At 43.8% G+C, this 22,536-nt stretch overlaps 2 protein-coding genes across 2 annotated transcripts in view; both read left to right on the plus strand.

Moving 5' to 3' along the window:
- Nucleotides 1-16,682, plus strand: part of LOC126999491 (uncharacterized) — a 57,259-nt gene extending 40,577 nt beyond the window's left edge. Inside the window, exons 16-23 of the mRNA XM_050862137.1 lie at nt 7,115-7,336; nt 8,629-8,854; nt 9,426-9,470; nt 10,325-10,448; nt 13,241-13,441; nt 14,167-14,316; nt 15,474-15,651; nt 16,350-16,682. Coding sequence (XP_050718094.1) covers nt 7,115-7,336; nt 8,629-8,854; nt 9,426-9,470; nt 10,325-10,448; nt 13,241-13,441; nt 14,167-14,316; nt 15,474-15,651; nt 16,350-16,411 — 1,208 coding nt within the window. The 3' untranslated portion in view covers nt 16,412-16,682. The remainder of the gene's footprint in view (nt 1-7,114; nt 7,337-8,628; nt 8,855-9,425; nt 9,471-10,324; nt 10,449-13,240; nt 13,442-14,166; nt 14,317-15,473; nt 15,652-16,349) is intronic.
- Nucleotides 1-20,891, plus strand: part of LOC126999496 (uncharacterized) — a 48,965-nt gene extending 28,074 nt beyond the window's left edge. Inside the window, exon 2 of the mRNA XM_050862143.1 lies at nt 16,738-20,891. Within this exon, the coding sequence (XP_050718100.1) occupies nt 19,418-20,668 (1,251 nt within the window). The 5' untranslated portion in view covers nt 16,738-19,417 and the 3' untranslated portion in view covers nt 20,669-20,891. The remainder of the gene's footprint in view (nt 1-16,737) is intronic.
- Nucleotides 20,892-22,536: the final 1,645 nt, after the last annotated feature.

Genomic DNA, 22,536 nt, shown 5'->3' on the forward strand with positions numbered 1-22,536 from the left:
ACAACCATATTTTTTTAGGGTTCAGTCACGTGTTGGAATGTCTGCGCATGAAGAGATCGTTAAACTGATGAGTGCTTACCTGTGCCTGTGTGTGTAGGGCCACGGTGTTGTCTTTGCTTGGTCCACCTGAAAATATGTCCAACAGGTAACTTGATCTGGGAGTCTCACGTTCAAGTATAAACTGGATATTATCTGGATTCTGAATGATTTTTTTTTTTATTTCTTATTTTTTTCCTCTTTTTTTCTCCTCGTCTTACATCCTCGATAAGACAGAAGAAACGTAAAAAAATAGTATTCTGGTCTGTATTGCTTCCTAACTCCACTTGCTTCTTAATTCCTCTTCTTAAACGTTGTCTTCTTCCTTGTATCACCCGTAAGATAATATAAAAGAACTGTTGTATCCTTCTAAGTGGAGCTATTCTACTCTTCCTCTTATTCCAGTTATGTCTTTCATCCTCCTCTAAGTTATCTGCGTCCTCCTTACATCCCTACAATCATCAGCATCACACGTACACTATGGAACAAAGATCTTTACCAGCGTTCTCCACCTCTCCTTTGTCACATCCACGAACTTACTCAACCCTATAGTGAGACCAGATTGGCGAGGTCGTTTTAGCGTTGGTTCCTGCGGGTTATTTCCTCCTCTCTGCTCTGCCTCATAGTCCTAACACCTGTCTCTTCCTCGCGTATGTTTGGTGTTGGTAACATTACAAGAGGAAGAGATACCAAAAACGACCTCGCCAATCTGGCCTCACTATAGTCATCCTTCTCATCTCATCTCATCTCCATCCACGCAGCATCCCTCCTTCTTAAAACCCTCTTATCTTCCACAGCATCCACCACCTCATCCTTCTCTTAGCTCCCATCCATCCCTTCCACTCTATCCCTCTTGACACCCTCCCAATAGTAAAACAGCCTTACTACAATACACCATCACGCAACGCCCCTCCCACTAACACCCCTTCCCCTCCTACCTCCCCCATTTAGATCCTTCAACCGTATCCTTGAGAAAAATGCATTAGAAGTTACCTAGTCAATTACCGATTAAACACCTTCTAATACAAGGTTCTTTACGTGTGAAATAAGACTCTTGAACTGTTGAAGGATGTAGAGTGTAAGTAAGGTTGAGAAATTCGATAAGTAAGTGTAAAGGAATGAGTTAAATGCATATAAAAAGTTACCCAGTCAATCAAAGAAGCTCGTAATTATTTTCATCTTATATTAGTGTGTTTACGTGTAACATAAAACTCTTGAGCTGTCGAAAGATGTATCACTCTTGACGCGTTTAAATTCAAGGTCTGGCCAGATAGTTTTCTCGAGCTTCTTTTATATATCACTTTTCACGACTGAGTTTGTAATACGTCGATGTAGCTCTATGAAAATCCAACACAGCTAACTAACTGCGTCCCAAAGATGAAGTATAAAAGCCAATTAACTCTTAACTGACACTACTGGGACGGGTAAAAGCTTGTAATGTTTCGACCTAACTCTGAAAACCCAAAAAGCTGACTAACGCCGTCCCAAAGATGAAATATAAAAGCCAAATCATTCTTAACAAATACTAGTAGGACAGGTAAAAGCTTGTAATATGCCGACCTAACTCTGAAAACCCAAAACATTTACCTAACTCCGTCACCAAGATGAAAATTATATAAAAGCCAAACACCACTTAATGAATATATAACAAGACTTGGACGAGATCTAGCATAAGTTGGGTTGGTAGAATCGATGCCGGACCCAAACCTCAAACTTGACCTTGCCCTTGCCAGAGAACGGAAGGAAGCTGTAAACTCGCATCGGCGGCCTCCAAGCGCCAGTGTGCGTTAGGGAGTCAGGGAGGAAGGTGCGCATGCTCGTCACTGCTCCTGCCTCCTACTCACTGACTTTCTCTCGTCGCTTTAGACCGGGAACTGAAAATAACTAGCCATGGAGAAAAACATGAACCACGACTCTGCTTCTGATAGTCCCAACCAAGCTGAAAAACACGTTAATACTGACGAAACAAGCGAAAATAGGGAGGAAACGCTTGAAAATGAGATTGCGAAAGAGATGAGTGAAAATAGCGAGGGACACGAACGGAATACAGCTGATACAAGTGCAGGAAAGGAGGAACATGTGGAGGGTGAGACCAAGGTTATTCCTGCAGGCGACGAACAGCTGTGTCTAACCTCCGGTACCCCTGTGGACAGAATATCATCCGCAGGTAATTCTGACAAGTGTCCCATCCCACCGACAAGACCGAGGAGGAAAAGCAGAACAAACAGCGACACACCGAGACCAGAGGAGGAGGAGAACGAAAAACAGGAGGAAAAAGCACACGGAGACAGAGGAGAGAGTGAAGGTCAAGCGGAGGAGGAGAAAGTACTAGAAGATAAAGAAGAAAGTGAGAGTGAAGGAAAGGAGGAAAAAGAGGAAGGTGGGGAAAAGAAGAGAGAGGAGGCAAGTTTAACAAATACCGGAAGGGAGGAAAATGGAAAAGTAAGTGCAGAGAAAGAGGAAAATCAGATACAGGGAACACAAACAAACAAACACGAGGACATCAAACCAACACCAACACGGAGGAACAGAAAGAAAAACACCCTCAACGAAAACCCGCAAACCAAAGAAGACAAAAACCTTAACCTAGAAGAAGGGAAAAGGGAGTTAACGGAGAACGAGAAGAAGAAGAAGAAGAAAATGGAAGAAGAGGAGGGTGAAAAGAGGTCTCTGGTGGGGATGAAGAAGGAGCTGGGTCTCGTCAACTGCGTGGGTATCATCGTGGGTAACATCATAGGCACGGGAATCTTCATCTCGCCCGGGGCCGTCCTACAGTACACGGGCTCAGTCGGGATGTCACTTATCGTATGGATCGTCTCAGGCCTCGCTATCATCGTCGGCGCCCTCGTCTACTGCGAATTAGGTGGGTTAACCCGCCCGCTGCGATTGGCACGGCTTTGGCTTTCACTTGTGGCCTGGTAACATACAGTCCCAGGTCTATCTCTGCCTCTGTGGTGGATGGTGGAGTGTTTCCCATGTGGTATTGGTATGCTGGATATCCCTTCACTGGTAGCCTGATAACATATAGTCCCAGGTCTTTCTCTGCCTCTGTGGTGGATAGTGGAGTGTTTCCCATGTGGTATTGGTGTTTTTTTTTTTTTATTTTTTTTATTACAGCAAAGGAGACAGTTCAAGGGCACACAAAAAGCAAACATTAATAAAAAAAAGCCCGCTACTCACTGCTCCTAAAAAGAATCCAAAGAGGTGGCCGAAAGATAGGTCAGTTTCGGGAGGAGAGGTGTCCTGATACCCTCCTCTTGAAAGAGTTTAAGTCGTAGGCAGTAGGAAATACAGATGAAGGAAGATTGTTCCAGAGTTTACCAGCGTGAGGGATGAAAGAGTGAAGATGCTGGTTAACTCTTGCATAAGGGGTTTGGACAGTATAGGGATGAGCATGAGTAGAAAGTCGAGTGCAGCGGGGCCGCGGGAGGGGGGGAGGCATGCAGTTAGCAAGTTCAGAAGAGCAGTCAGCGTGGAAATATCGATAGAAGATAGAAAGAGAGGCAACATTGCGGCGGAATTTAAGAGGTAGAAGACTATCAGTATGAGGAGGAGAGCTGATGAGACGAAGAGCCTTAGCCTCCACTCTGTCCAGAAGAGCTGTGTGAGTGGAGCCCCCCCACACATGAGATGCATACTCCATACGAGGGCGGACAAGGCCCCTGTATATGGACAGCAACTGTGCAGGGGAGAAGAACTGGCGGAGACGGTACAAAACGCCCAGCCTCGAGGAAGCTGATTTAGTAAGAGATGAGATATGAAGTTTCCAGTTGAGATTTTGAGTTAAGGATAGACCGAGAATGTTTAGTGTTGAGGAAGGTGATAGCTGGGTGTTGTCAAAGAATAGGGGATAGTTGTTTGAAGATTGTGTCGAGTGGATAGGTGGAGAAACTGTGTTTTTGAGGCGTTGAAGGACACCAGGTTCTTCTTGCCCCAATCGGAAATAATAGTAAGGTCTGAGGCTAAGCGTTCTGCAGTCTCCAGCCTTGAGTCGTTAAGTTCCTGAAGGGTGGGTCTTCTATTAAAAGAAGTTGAATAATGCAGAGTGGAATCATAGGCGTAGGAATGGATAGGACAGTTCGTTTTGGAAAGAAGATCATCAATGAACAACAGAAAAAGAGTGGGAATAGATTTAGGAGAAGAACAGTGACCGTCTACCACGGCAGAAATAGAACGGTCAGAAAGGAAACTGGAGATAAAGGTACAGAGAGAAGGATAGAAACCGTAGGAGGGTAGTTTTGAAAGCAAAGATTTGTGCCAGACCCTATCAAAAGCTTTTGATATGTCCAGCGCAATAGCAAAAGTTTCACCGAAACGGCTAAGAGAGGATGACCAAGAGTCAGTTAAGAAGGCTAGGAGATCACGAGTAGAACGCCCCTTGCGGAACCCATACTGGCGATCAGATAGAAGGTCAGAAGTGGAAAGGTGCTTTTGAATCTTCCGGTTAAGGATTGATTCAAAAGCTTTGGATATCCCTTCACTGGTAGCCTGATAACATATAGTCCCAGGTCTTTCTCTGCCTCTGTGATGGATGGTGGAGTGTTTCCCATGTGGTATTGGTATGCTGGATATCCCTTCACTGGTAGCCTGATAACATATAGTCCCAGGTCTTTCTCTGCCTCTGTGGTGGATAGTGGAGTGTTTCCCATGTGGTATTGGTATGCTGGATGTCCCTTCACTGGTAGCCTGATAACATATAGTCCCACGTCTTTCCTTCTTTGGTGGTTAGTGGAGTGTTTCCCATCTGGTATTGGTATGCTCGATATCCCTTCACTGGTAGCCATGTCTGCCCTCGTATGGAGTATGCATCTCACGTGTGGGGGGGCTCCACTCACACAGCTCTTCTGGACAGAGTGGAGTCTAAAGCTCTTCGTTTCATCAACTCTCCTCCTCCTACTGATAGTCTTCTACCTCTTAAATTCCGCCGCGATGTTGCCTCTCTTTCTATCTTCTATCGATATTTCCACGCTGACTGCTCTTATGAACTTGCTAACTGCATGCCTCCCCTCCTCCCGCGGCCCCGCTGCACACGACTTTCTACTCATGCTCATCCCTATACTGTCCAAACCCCTTATGAAAGAGTTAACCAACATCTTCACTCTTTCATCCCTCACGCTGGTAAACTCTGGAACAATCTTCCTTCATCTGTATTTCCTCCTGCCTACGACTTGAACTCTTTCAAGAGGAGGGTATCAGGACACCTCTCCTCCCGAAATTGACCTCTCATTCTGCCACCTCTTTTGATTCTTTTTTAGGAGCAGCGAGTAGCGGGCTTTTTTTATTATTGTTTCCTTTTTTGTGTGCCCTTGAGCTGTCTCCTTTGTTGTAAAAAAAAAAAAAAAAGCCTGATAACATATAGTCCCAGGTCTTTCTCTGCCTCTGTGGTGGGTAGTGGAGTGTTTCCCATGTGATATCGGTATGCTGGATATCCCCTCCCAAGGTCCATGACTTTACATTTTTCTTCATTGAATTGTAGCAGCCACTTTTTTTTCCACTCCTGCAGCTCGGTGAGTCTTCTTGTAGGAAATCCGCAGTCAAGGGGTTTTAAAGACCGCCCTTTCTCTCTCTCTGCAGTTCTCGAATTAGGTTGGGTTGAATCCTCTATCCTCTCTCCATCTACCCTTCTCCAGCTAAGTGTTTCAAAGCCTCTATATTTTCCATCTGTTCCTTTATCGAAGTTAGTGGGGTGAAGTCTCTATCCTTTTCCTCTCTGCCCTTTACCTATATTAAAATTTTCCTCTCTGCTCTTTACCTATTATTATTATTATTATTATTATTATTATTATTATTATTATTATTATTATTATTATTATTTTGAGTTTGAAAGGGCATCAGGGAAAAATAAAGAATTGGTATAGACCTAAGCAGAGTCTCGTCGATGAGCAATGATATGAAAACTAAGAGAAAGACAGTTCAGTAAGGTAGAAAGACAGGGAGAGGGAGAGTAAAATAAGGAGAAGATTGAGAAAGAGGGGTCGAGGAGGGACAGAAATCTGACCTTGTCGGGGGAGTTTTGTAATGCGTTCGTGGAATCAATTACTTTGCTTACGTTGTTGTTATGTTCATACTGGGGGTGGAGAGAATTTAAAGGGTTGCATAAAAGAAACTGGATATCTTGTGCCTCCGTCTCTCCTCCCTTTTCCATTCGTCGGTCTTACAAGGCAACCAAGAACGTGTTTTTTTTTTTTTTTTTCAACTGCCTCCCTTGCTGCAAACACACACACACACACAGGCAGTAGATCACGCCCAAGCATCCACAATAGGGTTTTATCTTCCAAATTTGCTGCATTAGTTAGCCGGCGAGCGCATCCAGAATTAATAACAGTGACCTGCTCACAATTAATCAGTCACTGAGGGCATGCGTGGGGGAGCGTTGCCTCGCCCACTCAACGAAGCCATCCCCACTGAGCATGTCTCCATTCTGGCGTCTTGCATAATTTAGTTAGTATAGTCGATGAAAATAGTGAATGTTGTAGTTTTTTTAATTTTTTTTAATGTAGCTTCACCTCATCATACTCATTTAGGTCCATCGTCATCACTTCCAACAAACTCATTTTACTTACCTGTTATAGATAAGATGATTCTTCAGAGCTAAATTTTACATGCATTTAGCGTTTAAACCCTTACCTCACCTGTAACTCCTAATATACTAGCCCTTAAATACACACAGACACCTTCAATCATCTTACCTGTGTTTCTTAATGAGTCACAGAGCTAAATTTTACATGCATTAGGCGTTTGAACTTTAACCTTTCCTGTAACTCCTAATATACTAGCCCTTAAACACACACACACACACACACACACACACACACACACACACACACACACACACACACACACACACACACCTTTAATCATCTTACCTGTGTTTCTTAATGAGTCACACAAACACCATTTTTATTCCCACAGGTTATAGATACATTGATTCTTCAGAGCTAAATTTTACATGCATTTGGCGTTTAAACCCTAACCTTATCTGTAACTCCTAATATACTGGCCCTTAAATACACACAGACACCTTTAATCATCTTACCTGTGTTTCTTAATGAGTCACACGAACACCTTTTATCCACAGGTACGATGATTCCTCAAAGCGGCGGGAACTACACTTATCTGCACGAGGCGTTTGGACCCCTACCCGCCTTCCTGTACGTGTGGATGTTCGTGATGGTGGGTATGCCAGGTAGCCGGGCCGTCGTCGCGCTCTCCTTCGCCAATTACGTGACGCAGCCCTTCTTCCCCGACGGCTCCAAACCTCCTGAAGCTGCCGTGAAGATGATTGCGATACTGCTGATTCGTAAGTGATGGTTTGGGATGGGTTTAAGTAGGTCAGATTCTTTATCATTAACATTAGCGTCATTGTGTCTACTATCCATATCAGACCCCATGACACACCGCTTTTCGCAAATATCTTTCAAACGAAGACTCGGATCAGCATGGTGCTGTGGCACGGATTGTTTCACACACTCCGCTAATTTTTGACGCTATTGTGGACTGCCAGATGCGGTTAATTATGGAGTTTACTCTTGACTGTGATGGCAAAACCTACGTGAGCCACTCACACATTCGGACAGGTGAGGCGTGACGTATTTGTGACGTGTATCCACCAACTACCTCAACCCCTGGCTTCCCCTACTCCTCTCCCCTCTCTCTCTCTCTCTCTCTCTCTCTCTCTCTCTCTCTCTCTCTCTCTCAGTGTACATGAGATGTAGAGAGAGAGAGAGAGAGAGAGAGAGAGAGAGAGAGAGAGAGAGAGAGAGAGAGAGAGAGAGAGAGAGAGAGAGAAGGGGGGTATTGGGGAGAAAGAGCGTGGGGGAGAAAGAGGAGGGTAGGAGGGAGGGAAAGGGGGGGGTTGGAGTAGGGGAAGCCAGGGGTTGAGGTAGTTGGTGGATACACGTCACAAATACGTCACGCCTCACCTGTCCGAGTGTGTGAGTGGCTCACGTAGGTTTTGCCATCACAGTCAAGAGTAAACGCCATAATTAACCGCATCTGGCAGTGCACAATAGCGTCAAAAATTAGCGGAGTGTGTGAAACAATCCGTGCCGCAGCACCATGCTGGTCCGAGTCTTCGTTAGAAAGATATTTGCGAAAAACGGTGTGTCATGGGGTCTGATATGGATAGTAAGTCATTTTAAACTTTCCAACGCAGCCTTGAAGATGATTGGTATACTTCTGGGGGGTTAGTTTTGTTTTAGGATGAGCTGGAATGTGCATTGTGTGTGTGTGTGTGTGTGTGTGTGTGTGTGTGTGTGTGTGTGTGTGTGTATCCTCATTGAATCCTCATATCCTCATCCTATTCTTATCTTTCATTTCTACCCGGTCACTCAATTCTCTATCTCCCCTATACCCATCTTTCCCCTCACTTTCCATCTTCCATCTTCTCACTTTCAATCACCGTCCTTCCCCCTTTCATATTCCTCACACTCCTGTTCTTCCCTTTCCTTCCTATACATTCACTTTCACTTCTCTATCTCTCCTATACCCATCTACTCCTCACTTTCAATCTTCTATCTTCACACTTTCAATCACCGTCCCTCCCCCATCATATTCCTCACCATCTAATCTCTACCTTCTATTCCCCCACAGTTGCTCTCACTTTCGTCAACACTCGGCGGGTGCGTTGGGCCACCAGGGTACAGGACAGTCTGGCCCTGTTGAAGGTCGTGGTGCTAATCATGATCATTGTCGTCGGGCTTTTCCACCTCTCACGCGGCACCACTGACAACTACGAGGACCCGATGGAAGGGACCGTGACCAACCCGAGCCTCGTAGCCCTCGCCTTCTACCACACGTTCTATGCCTACGAGGGATGGTGAGGTGCCGGTGCTTGTGTGTGTGGGATGGTGGACACTGGAGGCGTTCAGAAATTGGGAAGGAGAGAGAGAGAGAGAGAGAGAGAGAGAGAGAGAGAGAGAGAGAGAGAGAGAGAGAGAGAGAGAGAGAGAGAGAGAGAGACTGAAGGGATGAGTAAAGGATAGGCAGGGAGAGAGGTGGATGTTGGAAAGAGTGTGTGGATAGGTGTGTGTGTGTGTGTGTGTGTGTGTGTGTGTGTGTGTGTGTGTGTGTATCAGGAAGAGTATATTATAGGTAGAGAAAAAAAGGTTATTGAAGTTATTGTGAATGGATGGATGTGTAGATGGATGTATAGTAGAATGAACTGTATGAGAAAGAGAAGGAGAGTAGATGATAATGAATAGATGAATAGATGAAAAGGAAGATAATGGAAAAACAAGATTGTGTGTGTCTTATTTTATTTTTTTTAACTGTAGAAGAAAGTCGGGAGATACTTTTTACCGTTAACTTATCCATTTCTTTTTCCTTATATATTTTCCTCCTATATGTTATTCTACTTACTTATTTTTCTTTATTTCTTTATTTAATAGGGACAGCCTCAACGAGATCATGGAGGAACTCAAGGATCCGTCCAGGTAAGAAACTCAGGTGAACACACACACACACACACACACACACACACACACACACACACACACACACACACACACACACACACACACACGAGAGAGAGAGAGAGAGAGAGAGAGAGAGAGAGAGAGAGAGAGAGAGAGAGAGAGAGAGAGAGAGAGAGAGAGAGAGAGTAGGACAAGCAAGCAATTCATCAAGCAAACACTAACACACTAACACTGACACACTAACTCACTATCACAATGATACCATACAAAAAAATACCCCCTGAACCTTTAAAACATTCCCCTTAAACTTTCCTCTTTGCCCCTTTTAAACCATCACCTTCCCTCACTTTCCTCACCTTCGTCTCATTTTCCTTCACTTTCTCATCATTTATTCTTCCTCATCCTTCTTCACTTTCCCTCTTCAATTTTATCATCTTCACACACAGTCATTCTCTTTCATATTCCTCCCAAACTTACCACTTTCTTTCATCTTCATCCTCCTTCATATTCCATTCACGATCTATCCCTCCCATCAACCTTTACCTTCACAGCATCATCGTTTTCCTTCACCGTCATTCCCCGTCACTCACTTTCCCTCCTTCACTCTCTCTAACCCAGCTTTCCCCTCACTTTCCCTCTCATCACTTTCTTTCACCTTCACATCATCACCGTTTTCCTTCACTGTTATTCCCCGTCACTCACTTTCCCTCCTTCACTCTCTCTAACCCAGCTTTCCCCTCACTTTCCCTCTCATCATATTTTTTTCACCATCCTTCCTCGCATATGTACCCCTCACCAACCCTCATCTTCACAGTATCACCATTTCCCTTCATGATCATTCCCCCTCGCTCTCACCTTCCCCTCACCTTCAGGAACATGCCCCGCGCCATCGCCATCTCCGTCATCACCGTCATAATCATTTACGTCCTTACCAATGTCGCCTACTTCGCTGTGCTGCCCAAGGAACTCATGCTGTCCTCTCCTGCTGTGGCTGTGGTGAGTATGGGAGGAAGGGGCAGAGAGTAGTGAAGGAGGGAGAGTATTTAAGAAGTAAGGGAAGAAGGGAGAGAGAGGGGCAAGAGGGAGGAGGGAGGAGAGTATGGAAGGGGTATAAGGAAAGAAGGAAGAAAGAGTGGGGAGAGAGGAAAGGAGAGTATAGAAGAGGTAAGGGAAGATGGAAGAAAGATTGGGGCGAGAGGAATTGAGATTATAGAAGGGCTAAGGGAAGGAGGAAGAGAGAGAGAGAGAGAGGGAAGGAGGTGAGAGAATTTAGAAGAGATGAGTCAAGGAATCGGGAGAGAGTATAGGCAGGGAAAGGAGAAAATAACTGAGGAAGGAAGGTTAGATATAGAGAGATATGGTGATGAATTAAGGTCTTAGTAGGGAGAGAAATAGAGTGAAGGGGACGGAGGAGGGTAAAAGAATAATGAGTTAAGGAAATGGGAAGGAGTAGAGACAGGTAGAAGGATAAAAGAATTGAGAAAAGAGAATTAGAGATAGAGAGAGAGTGGGGTGAGAGAGAGAACGGAGAAGAGAAGGAGAAAAAGAGAGAGGAATGGAGAGTGAATACAGATAAAAGAGAAAAGAAATTGGAAGGAGAGAGAGAGAGAGAGAGAGAGAGAGAGAGAGAGAGAGAGAGAGAGAGAGAGAGAGAGAGAGAGAGAGAGAGAGAGAGAGAGAGAGAGAGAGAGAGAGAGAGAGAGAGAGAGAGAGGAGGAAAGGAATGAAGAGTAGAAATGTGTGACCCAGATTAGGAGAGACAAAAGAAGTGAATATACTTTTGACAACGAATAAAGATAAACAGGAAAGAAATGAAAAGGGACGATGAGCTGGGTGACATGGGTGAAGGTTGGGAGGTAAGTGAGGGGGGTGACGAGAGGTGAAAGTGAACGTGTAAGTAAGTAAGTAAGTAAGTAATGTTTATTGCCATAATATACACACATTGATATATACATATAAATATAATTATAATTCTGGCAACGAATCTAGCCTGTCAAGCCGAAGCTTCCCGACAGACTGTATATTTATTTCATTGCACTATTAATATCTTTCTAAAGGTTGCAGATAGCTCCCAACCATAAAGCTAAATACAAATATACAATAAATAACAACATTAACTATAATACCAGATGAAGTTATAATAGTTATATCTAAAATGTTAACTATAATAACAACTACAACAGCATCAACAATAATAATAATAATAACAATAATAATAATAATAATAATAATAACAATAATAATAATAATAATAATAATAATAACAATAATAAAAATAATATGGACAATAGTACTATGCAATTCACTGATTAGATTTAATAATGTAAATTTGTGTTCATGTTTCAGGAATAAATTATAATTTTAACCGTGATTGTTTTGGATTGCAAATAAGTGTGTTTTACTGACTTTTAAATAGAGAGAAATTATTACTATTAAGGAGATTTTTTATTTCTACTGGCAAAGAATTCCAAACTTGAGGTCCTGAGCATAAAATACTATTTCTGAAAAGAACTGTCCTGAACTGTGGAGAGATAAGGTTTATATTGTTCCTGCGCGTATTATGCAATGTATTAATAACTTGAAAAGGATGAGTTCCATGCATCAGTGCGAGGTTTTTATAAATAAATAATAGTAGAAAATAACAATGAATGTTTTTAAAATTAAGAAATCTATGTGTGGAAAATACGTTATGTGTGGAATCAAACTTGTTCATATAAAACATACACCTAAATATCTTATTTTGAGAAACCTGAAGATTTTTAAGAAAGGAAGGCCACCTACACGCCCACACAGATACACAATAAATGAGTGTGTGTGTGTGTGTGTGTGTGTGTGTGTGTGTGTGTGTGTGTGTGTGTGTGTTTGCGTCTTGCGGCGAATTCGGGGACGCTGAGGACGGAGAAAGTTCGCGTGTGTGTGTGTGTGTGTGGTTGGGGGGGGGGGGGTTGTGTGGGTGTTTGTGTGGGTGTTTGTGGGTGTATGTGAGTCAGAATTTACAGGTTAGGTCGCAGAACATTCATGGTTTGACATTTTCTTTGCCATTTGTGAAAGCAGTCCGATTTATACAGGAAAACAATAACAATAACAACAACGTCAACAACAACAACAACAATAATAATAATAATAATAATAATAATAATAATAATAATAATAGTGGTAGTAATAATAATAACTAATAATGATGATGAAGAAAACAAATAGAAATCTTAACTTGGAAAACCCAGAGTGACTTTACTTTTACTTTCTCTCCTCTCCTCTCTCCCTCCTGCCTTCCCTCTCTCTCTCTCTCTCTCTCTCTCTCTCTCTCTCTCTCTCTCTCTCTCTCTCTCTCTCTCTCTCTCTCTCTCTCTCTCTCTCTCTCTCTCTTCCTTCTTTCTAAACTTTCCAATGCATCCTTATAGGTTGACTTTCTCTCCGTCGTCTAAGCTTCCTCTGACCAGCTTCCAACTTTCCCTCCGTTTCTCCTTTCTTTCAACTTTTCTCTCCATTCTTTTCTTCCATTTCATTACGTCTTTCTTTTCTTTCACCTCCTATTTCCGTCTCTTTTTTTCCATCTCCCTCTCTCTCCTTTCCTTTATCTCTCCGTCTCTCCCATTCTTTCATCTCCTTCCGTCCCCTTTCTTTCTTCCATCTCCGTCTTTCAATCTCTTTCCACGTCCCTCACTCATCATTCAATTCCCTCCCATATCAACTAATTCCACCCTTCTCTTTCTTTTCTTTACATCCACACATTCGGCAAACTTCATTTATGCATACATTCAACAAGCTTCCCTTTTCTCTCTCTCTAGACCTTCGGCAACCTTGCACTCGGCGTCATGGCTTCGACCATACCCATTTTCGTCGCCTGTTCCATCATGGGGGGACTCAACGGCTTACTCCTGCTCGGCTCGCGTATTCTCTACGTGAGCGCGCGCCGTGGCCAGCTCCCCCGCGCGCTGTCCCTCGTCCACGTCAACAACAGCACGCCCATCACGTCCCTGGTCTTCATGGTGGGTTGTTTTGCTATCTGAGAGGGGTTGGGTTTTGATATTTCTCTCCCTTATTCATTTGTTGTTAAATTTCTTCTTGGTGGATACTAGGAAAGGTTAAATCTCACTGGTGGATGCTGGGAAAGGTTAAATCTTATTGGTGGATGCTGGGAACGGTTAAATCTTATTGGCGGATGCTGGGAACGGTTAAATCTTATTGGCGGATGCTGGAAAGGGTTGAATCTTATTGGTGGATGCTGGGAACGGTTAAATCTTATTGGCGGGTGCTGTCTTACTGGTGGATGCTGGGAAAAGTTAAATCTCACTGGTGGATGCTGGGAACGGTTAAATCTCATTGGTGGATGCTGGGAAATGTTAAATCTTATTGGTGGATGCTGGGAAGGCTTAAATCTTATTGGTGGATGCTGGGAAAGGTTAAATCATACTAGTGGATGCTGGGAAGGCTTAAATCTTATTGGTGGATGCTGGGAAAGGTTAAATCATACTAGTGGATGCTGGGAAGGCTTAAATCTTATTGGTGGATGCTGGGAAAGGTTAAATCCTATATTGGTGGATACTGGGAACGGTTAAATCTTATTGGTGAATGCTGAGAAAGGTAAATCTTATTAGTGGATACTGGGAAAGGTTAAATCATATATATTGGTGGGTGCTGGGCTGGCGTGGATGGAGGTTATGTGCACAGGTAATGATGATTGCTTAATGATCCGTCCCTGTCCGTTCCGCAGGCTGGTATGTCCATGATTATGTTTATGACCTCCGACGTGCGAGTCCTCATCAACTACATGGGCTTTACAAGTAACCTGATGGGCGTCGCCTGCATTGGTTCCTTCTTCTGGTTCAGAGTGAAGAAACCCGACCTGGCGAGACCAATTAAGGTGCGTAAGACAGGTGAAGGGGGTGAGGGGCGAGAGGCAGGTAGAGTAAGAAGTATTTTTAAACATAAGATATGATATTCCTTTCTTTCTCTCTCCTTCTCTTTTCTCCATTCCCCTCTCCTTCCTTCCCCTCTCTCTTCCCTCCATCCCTCTTATTTCTCCTCCTCTTTGCTTTTCTATTTTTTCTTCCCTGTCCTTCCTCTTTTCCTTCCTTTTTCTCCCATACCTATTATTTCATTTCCCCAGTTCGCCTGCTTGAAGAGCCTCTCGGAGAAGTTGCTGGGGTTTCATAGACTGTTTTGTGATGCTAGGGGTAGTTTAACACGGCTTCTGTACCTTGAATGGAAAAAAACACCCATGAAAAACCTATTAATCTTCTCTGTGGCCTTTTAAGTCTGTTTGAAAAGCCTCTCGTGCAAGTTGCTGGGGTTTCCTTGGACTGTTTTGTGATGCAGTGATAGTTTTACCTGGCTTCTGCACCTTGAATGGAAAAAAACACCCATGAAAACCCAATTAATCATCACTGTGGTCTTAGGAAATAGTCGTAATTGGAGACCGATACGTTTAAGGAATATGGAAAAGAGGGAGAAAGATAAGGAGAGATAAGGGAAGAGGGAAAGGAATACAAGAGGAAATCAGGAAGGTGAGAGAATATGATTGATGAGGGATTGCGAGAGTGGTCAGAAGGAGGGAGGGAAGGAGAGAAGGAATGATTGATGGACGTTTGTGAAATTCTGCGACATCCATCCATCTCTTTCTCTGTTTCTCTCTATCTATGCCTATATCTATTTTTATTTATCCATCTCTTTCCACAAGTTTATAAAAGAAGCACATTTTCATTACACATTTATTTTTCCTTCCATCTTTCTTTCTCCTCCTCCTCCTAATCCTCTTCCTCCTCCTCCTCCTCCTCCTTTCTCTCCCGTTCCAAGCTCCTTTTTATTTTTCTCTTATCTGTCCCTCTTTCTCTTCTTATCTTTTCTTACTTATACCTTTCTCTCTTTGATCTTCTTCTCTATTGTTGCTTTCTGGCCCTCTTTCGTCTCCTCAAACCATCAACATTTTACCTTTTTTTTAACTTTTCACTCTCTTACCTTCTTACTTTTTACTTGCTTTATACTTGGACCTTATAATTGCATCCTCCACTTTTTCAACAGGTGTGGATTGGCTTCCCCGTCATCTACATCGTGCTCTCTGCCTGCCTCTGCGTGTTCCCCGTGGTGCAGCAGCCCTGGCAGGCGTTGGCGGCTCTGGTCATCCTAGGCACCGGCATCCCCGTCTACTACCTCCTCGTGAAAAGGCAGAAGAAACCGGAGTGTCTCGCCACAGCCATGGGTAATGCATCTTTGCTTGCTTGGGTTAGGTTAGGTTAGGTTAAGTCACTCTTGGTCTTGTTTACGTTTTTATTAGTAGAGAAATAAACTAAAGAGCCAAGAAAGTAAGAAAAGAAGAAGGGTGTGGTTAAAATTATGAAGATTGCAAAAAGGAAGAAGGTTACGTTAGGTTAGGTTAGGTTAGTTTAGGAATGCAAAAAGGAAGAAGGTTACGTTAGGTTAGGTTAGGTTAGGAATGCAAAAAGGTGAGGTTAGGTTAGGTTAGGAATGCAAAAAGGTGAGGTTAGGTTAGGTTAGGAATGCAAAAAGGAAGAAAGTAAGGAAGAAAAAGGTAAAAAAAAAAAGTTGATGGTAAAAGTAGGTAGTCGAAAGAGGGTTAGAAATTTTTTTTTTTGACCGTTAGCTTTCTTTTTTAGTTTCAATAGCTTTTGATTTCGTTCATTTTTACTTATATGCGTCTATTTATGATTCTGTTTATCATTATATTTTTATTAGCATGTCTTAGTCATATTTGGTTACCTTTCCTTTTACTTAACCATATATTTTGTTTATTTTAGACTGTATATCTATTTTTTTCTCATGTAGTATAATTTTGCATGATTATTGTTGCTAGTATTTTCATTTATATAGTAGCAGTAGTAGTAATAGTAGTAGTAGTAGTATAAGTAATCATGTGTTAACACCTGGCCCACTTTTCAGACAAGATTACCTTCGTGTGCCAGGTGCTCTTCATGGCTGCACCTGAGGAGACTGGCACCTGAGGCCACCTGTAATCACGCTCGCACCCACTCACAACATTCACTCATATACATTTCCCTTTAAGCAGCGCTCACTTTAGTTTTAGTTTCCCATTAAATACTTTCGTTTTCTCTTATATTCCCTTTTATTTCCTTTTATTACTCTTATTCTCATCCACTCCCTAACTCATTCACTTAGTCACTCATCTATATACATTTTCCGTCCAGCTGTGTTAACTTTACCTTTCGTTACCCCATTAAATACCTTCGTTTTCTCATTAATCATCTTCTATTTCTCTCTTATCCTCACCTTCTTCTTTTGACCTGTAACCCTTTGTATCGCTTCTTAGGTCCTCCTCCTCTCGCTCATTTACTCACTCATTAATCTATATACATTTTTCTTTCATCTACCTTTAGTCTCCCATTAAATACTCCCGTTTTCTTTCACTCACATGTAGCTATTCGTTTCTTCCGTCTATATTTACATCTCTTCAGTTTACCATTAAAGGTTTGATTTTCTTCTTTACTCATATATACCTCTCTCTCTCTTTATCTATCTCTCTATCTTTTTTTATTTGTTCGTCTCTCGTTCTGAAAGCCCCTTCTATTTACTAGTTATCATGTCGTCTATATTACTCCTTTTATCATCTTTATTATCTCTCTATCTATATTTCTTTCTTTTCCTCGTCTTCCTATGCTATATACAACCCATTTCACTGACTATTAATTAATCATCCTCTCGTCTATTCCTCTGTTTTACCATTCCTATTTACATCATTTCATTTATAATTTCGTTCACGTCCATCGCATTTATGTGGGTTAGCTCAATCTTGCTTCTGTTTACGTGTTTTTGTTAGAGGTAAGGAGTAAACTAAAGGGGCAAAAGGATGACAACTAAAGAAGCACAAGGTTTAAAAGGATAAAGCAAGTGAAAACCAAGAAGGAAGAAAAGTAAAAAGTTGTCCGATGCAAAATGGGAAGCATAGAGGAGTAAAGGACGAAGGGTAATGAAACACAGTGCTCAAGTCATCTGGTGGCGGGCCGCGGAACTTCACAACCAAACAAGCATACCCTAGTTACCATATTATCGTTAACAGTTAATATATTGAAGATGGTGTCAGTTTCATCTCTTCTATCTTCATATATTTGCTACCTACCCACTTATTTCTTCCATTCCTTCCTGTTTCGTTCCTTATTCCATGTTTCTCTCCCTTTCTTCCCTTTCCTGGCTCTCCCTTTTTTTTTTTTTTTACCCCCTCCTTCCTTCCCTCCCTCCTTCTCCCCCTCCATACCTCCCCCTCCCTCTCCCCTCTTCCATCACCACGTGTGTGCACTGGACCCGCGAACTTTAGCTCATTTAAATCGCTTGTTATTACGTTAATCCGCTTCGTTACGTTGTATCTAAGTGCGTCGATAGATTCATTAGTGATCGAAATCAACGCTGGATCATCGTTTGTGGCAAGGAAATAACGGGGGAGGGGAAAAAAGGTGAGTGCAGTTTTGGATTTTGAATTTTTCTCCGTCTCGCGTTCGCCATCTTACCGTGGGTCAGTGTAAACATGTCAACTTTTTTGGTAATATTTCTGGTTTAATACATTTATGTGTCTTTATCTTGGGAATGTGATGGGGTTCAATGCTGTCTTGTACCTTTGTCCTGGGATTTGATGGCGTTTTAGAGGGTGTTATGTGTTTTGTCTTCGTGTTAGATGTGCACTTACTGAATACTGACTGTCTTCCTCTCGTTCGGTCTCGTTGTTTAAAGATTTCGGCTCCTATTCTCAAACGCCTTCGGCTCTCACAACAATAATGTCCAAGGCCACAAGGGAGATTAGTCGGGTTCTCGTGACTATTTTCCACGTCCATGGTGTAGAAGCCTTATTAAGCTATCACTAGGCTCACAAAGCTATCCATGGAAACACTGACACAGCCTCTACGAAAGCTTTCTCAAGTGTGGGTGTGATATGGGTGTGTAAGCCCCGAACCGTTTGAGAACATGGGCCGAGTTAGTCCCTTAATTCACACTGTGCCGACTCTGGGCCACGACAACCCAGCGACTCTTAGGCCCCTTTCACACTGTACCGATCGACTTAGCATCCGGCGATCGTTTCTAGAGCTCTCCGACCATGCGCGACCCTTCCACATCGACATTTCACGCCCAAGACTTCGTGTACCCTAGAGACGGGTTGTCGATCGTGGCCCAGAGTCGGTAACCTAATTTAGTCCATTCACAGAGGTACCATGGGCTTTGTCAGGGCCTATGAAGAGGGTGCCGACGAGGACTAACTTATCTGTATGTATGATTGAAAGAAGAAATAACAGGAGAGCAAGGGAAGGAAAGAATTGTGATGTGTTAAAAGTGGACTCTTGTGTTTGCTAAAAGCTAGTCATTTGTTTTATAGGTTTCATTATTTTTATCATTATTCTCCGTTATCATTATTACTGCTATTATTTGTAGTATTATCTTGTGTTAGTCTACTACTGAAAGGAGGAGAGAGGTCACTGTTTAGAGAGAACGGTTTTAGTGGCGACGTTTTATGGGTGACTAAAGAAAATGGACCGTGTTACATATTTTCTATTTTATCATTTATTCAACATGTTCCTTCGTTATGTGACCTATAGCGTGTTGTTTTTAATAGAGAACGGTTTTAGTATCGTCGTTTTATGGGTGACTAAAGAAAATCTACCTTGTTATATATTTTCTATTTTATCATTTATTTACATGTTCCTTCGTTATGTGATTTATAGCGTGTTGTTGTTGATAGAGAACGATTTTGTTATCGACGTTTTATAGATGACTAAAGAAAATCTACCGCGGTATATATATTCTATTGTATCGTTTATTTACGTTTTCCTTCGTTATGTGACTCGTATCATCCGTATAACGTCATTATTGTTCTTACACATACCGCATTTGACGTAGGTAGATCTCTTATAGTGTAATATATAGATGAATATATATCAAAATGAAAGTTTTTAAAAATATTGTAGATTTCTTTTAAATATATCTTTAATGTGACCAGAGCCTGCGTGATGCAGAATGAGACCCGACTGGTGCCCCTCACCTGCAGGGTGGACTGCATCATGGCCTGCCGGGTGGCCAGAGTGCTGCAGCGCGACGCGGAGGGCGTGGCGCCGGAAAGACTCCGGTTAGCCATGGCACAGGGCGTCGAGTGCCTCCACAACAACGGATGGCTAATCGGCACCACTATTGCTGCCAACACCAGCCGGCACGCGGGTAACTGGCTGTGGCGAGAGCCGGACCGCCCGCACCCCACCTACAGGCCTTCTGCCCCCTGGGAGCCCTCTGCCGCAGTGTACACTGCCACACAGCTGCCCGCCAGCAAGGCGCAGTGCACTACCGCGGAGCTGCGTCAGCACGCCTTGATGGCCATGGCGCAGGTCACTGAGCGGGGCGCTGCGGTGTACTACACTGACGGCTCTGTCGACCCCGACAGCGGGAGGACGGGCGCCGCCTTCGTCACTGGTGGACGGCAGCGGGCGTGGAGGACATCAGACCACTGCTCCTCCCTCCAAACAGAGCTAGTGGCAATCCTGCACGCCCTCGAGCACGCACAGCATCGCCAAGGGGACACCGTCGTGCTCCACACAGACTCCCGGGGGGCCCTGCAGGCGCTACAAGGCCACCCCAAGGACAACGTGGGCCTCATCACCGCCATCCTGGGCATCCTGCAAAGCCTTGCAGCGCAAGGCAGGCGGGTGCGGCTCCACTGGATCCCCAGCCATGTGGGAGTCAGAGGGAACGACGCCGCCGACGAGGCCGCCAAGAGGGCAGCCAAAGGCCCCACCGTCACCAAACCTGTGCGGCCGAGCCTGCAACAGGCCAAGACACAGGCCAAACACGCAGCAGTCCACCACGCCCACCAGCAGCTCCAAGAACTGGAGGGGACAAAGAAACAGGCAGCCTGGTACGCTGCGGCCACTGCCTACACCCAACTGGACGCCGCCTACCAGCAGCGCAGGGCAGACGACGCGTTGCTGCAGCGCCTCAGACTGGGCTACTGCACCAGGGAGGAGCTGTACGACGGCTTCGATGGGCGGATATGCGAGCACTGTGAAGAGCGCGCCCGCCGCCCCCTGGTGCACTACCTACTGTCTTGCCCAGCCACCGCGCGCCTCAGACCAGCGCCAGCGGCTGCCGCCCATCCTGCAGGAGACGGCCGGCCCCTGAGGCGGTGTGAAGCCAAGGCCGCCCTCACGGTCCGACACACCCCGTCACAGGTCCTCCTCGAGGTGCTACGGGCGGCACCCCCCCCACGGTGACCAACGCCCGCACCCCGCACAGCCGGGCGACGTGAGCCGCGCTGACAGCGCTGCCACAACACCACGCCGCTAGCCTGCACCGCCACCGAACACCCCCGACAGCGGCGGGCCGATGCCCGCTTTGTCCAACTATATAATGTTGTTTACGTGAATTATTAGGTATCAGAGCATGTACATGTAATGGATGCTAATCACGGGCATCACATATTGTATAGTTGCACAATAAACCTCTCCAAAAAAAATCTCTATTTTAGTAGCAGAAGTTTTAATGTATGCCTGAATGTGTGACTGTGGTATACACTTAGAGAGAGAGAGAGAGAGAGAGAGAGAGAGAGAGAGAGAGAGAGAGAGAGAGAATGTGGTGTATGTAAGAAGCTGGAAAAGGAGAAAAATGGTTAAATGAATATGTTGTATGTGTATGTATGAATGAATATTGATGTGTATGTGTATATGTATGTATGTATGTATGAGTGCTGCATGTGTACGATTAGAGAAGTTAAAATTGTGAAAAGATAAATAGGGAATGAGATGAAAGCTAAGAGAGAGAGAGAGAGAGAGAGAGAGAGAGAGAGAGAGAGACGGCAGGTGGTAACAGAGGAAGTGAAGAAGGAGGAGCTTACAAATGGGGGAAGAGGAGGAGGAAGGAAGGAAGGAAGAGAAGGAGGAGGAGGAGGAGGAGGAGGAGGAGGAGGAGAAGAAGAAGAAACCGCGACCTAGCTCCCCACGACTGCTATGAGTTGCACGAGAGAGAGAGAGAGAGAGAGAGAGAGAGAGAGAGAGAGAGAGAGGACGAGGCAAAGCAAACGAGGGGATTAAAGAGAAAATAAAACATGACCAAAAAGAAAATGCAAAAACCCCGAAATTACACGAGAACGAAAAACGGAGGACAAGAGAAATGGATAAAAAGGAAAAACGAGAGAGAGAGAGAGAGAGAGAGAGAGAGAGAGAGCAAGCAAGCAAGCAAGCAAGCAAGGTTAGGGTTGGCGCATAATGCAGGCAAGACAAGGTACTTAAAAAAGGAAATAATTAGCAAGCTCTGTTAGGCCATTACACGGTTACTGTTATGCTGAAGGAGGAGGAGGAGGAAGAAGAAGAAGAAGAAGAAGAAGGGGGAGGGAAAGGAGAGGAAAAGGTTAGTTACAGAAGAGGAGGAGGAGGTTAAAAGGGGGAAGAAGGGAGTAGAGGGGTAGGAAGAGGAGGAGGAGGGTAGTTAAAGAAGAGGAAGAGGAGGGAAAGCAAGGGAAAGAGGGGAAGAGGAGAAGGAGGAGGGGAAGGAAAGGAGGAGGAAGAGGAAGAAGAGGAGGAGGAGGAGGCATTTGTAACACTCAAAAAGGGTAATTAGTGTGATAAACCAGGAAGAGAGAGAGAGAGAGAGAGAGAGAGAGAGAGAGAGAGAGAGAGAGAGAGGAGAATGGAAAAGCGCTGTTCCCGTATATAAAAGAAGAAGGGAAAGAATGACTAAGATAAAATAAATGGAAAAAACATATATAGTCGAGATTTGCAAGCCTGAATCGGCCAGACGGACAAACGAACGCACGGGAAGGTAATTGAAAAACCTCCCTTGAAAAGTAAAAGAAATAAATGAAAAGTATGTATTTAGATCAGAAAAAATATATATAGTAAGTTATTTAGGTGTTGTGTTTTCTTAATTCCTTTTTTTTTTATCTCTTTAGTTTTTTTTATAATTTCTCATTTGGTAATTACTTTGAACTTGGCTTTTCTTTCTCTTGTTCATTTTTTTCTTTTTTCTTTTTCTTTGTGTTTCTCCTTTATTTACTTATTTATTTTCTTTCTTTCGTTTTGTTTTTGGTAATTACTTTCAATCTGTCCTTTATTTTGTTTTCTTTCTTATTTCCTTCCTTTCCTCC

The sequence above is a fragment of the Eriocheir sinensis genome, chromosome 16 (assembly GCF_024679095.1).
Source record: "Eriocheir sinensis breed Jianghai 21 chromosome 16, ASM2467909v1, whole genome shotgun sequence".
Lineage (NCBI taxonomy): Eukaryota > Metazoa > Arthropoda > Malacostraca > Decapoda > Varunidae > Eriocheir > Eriocheir sinensis.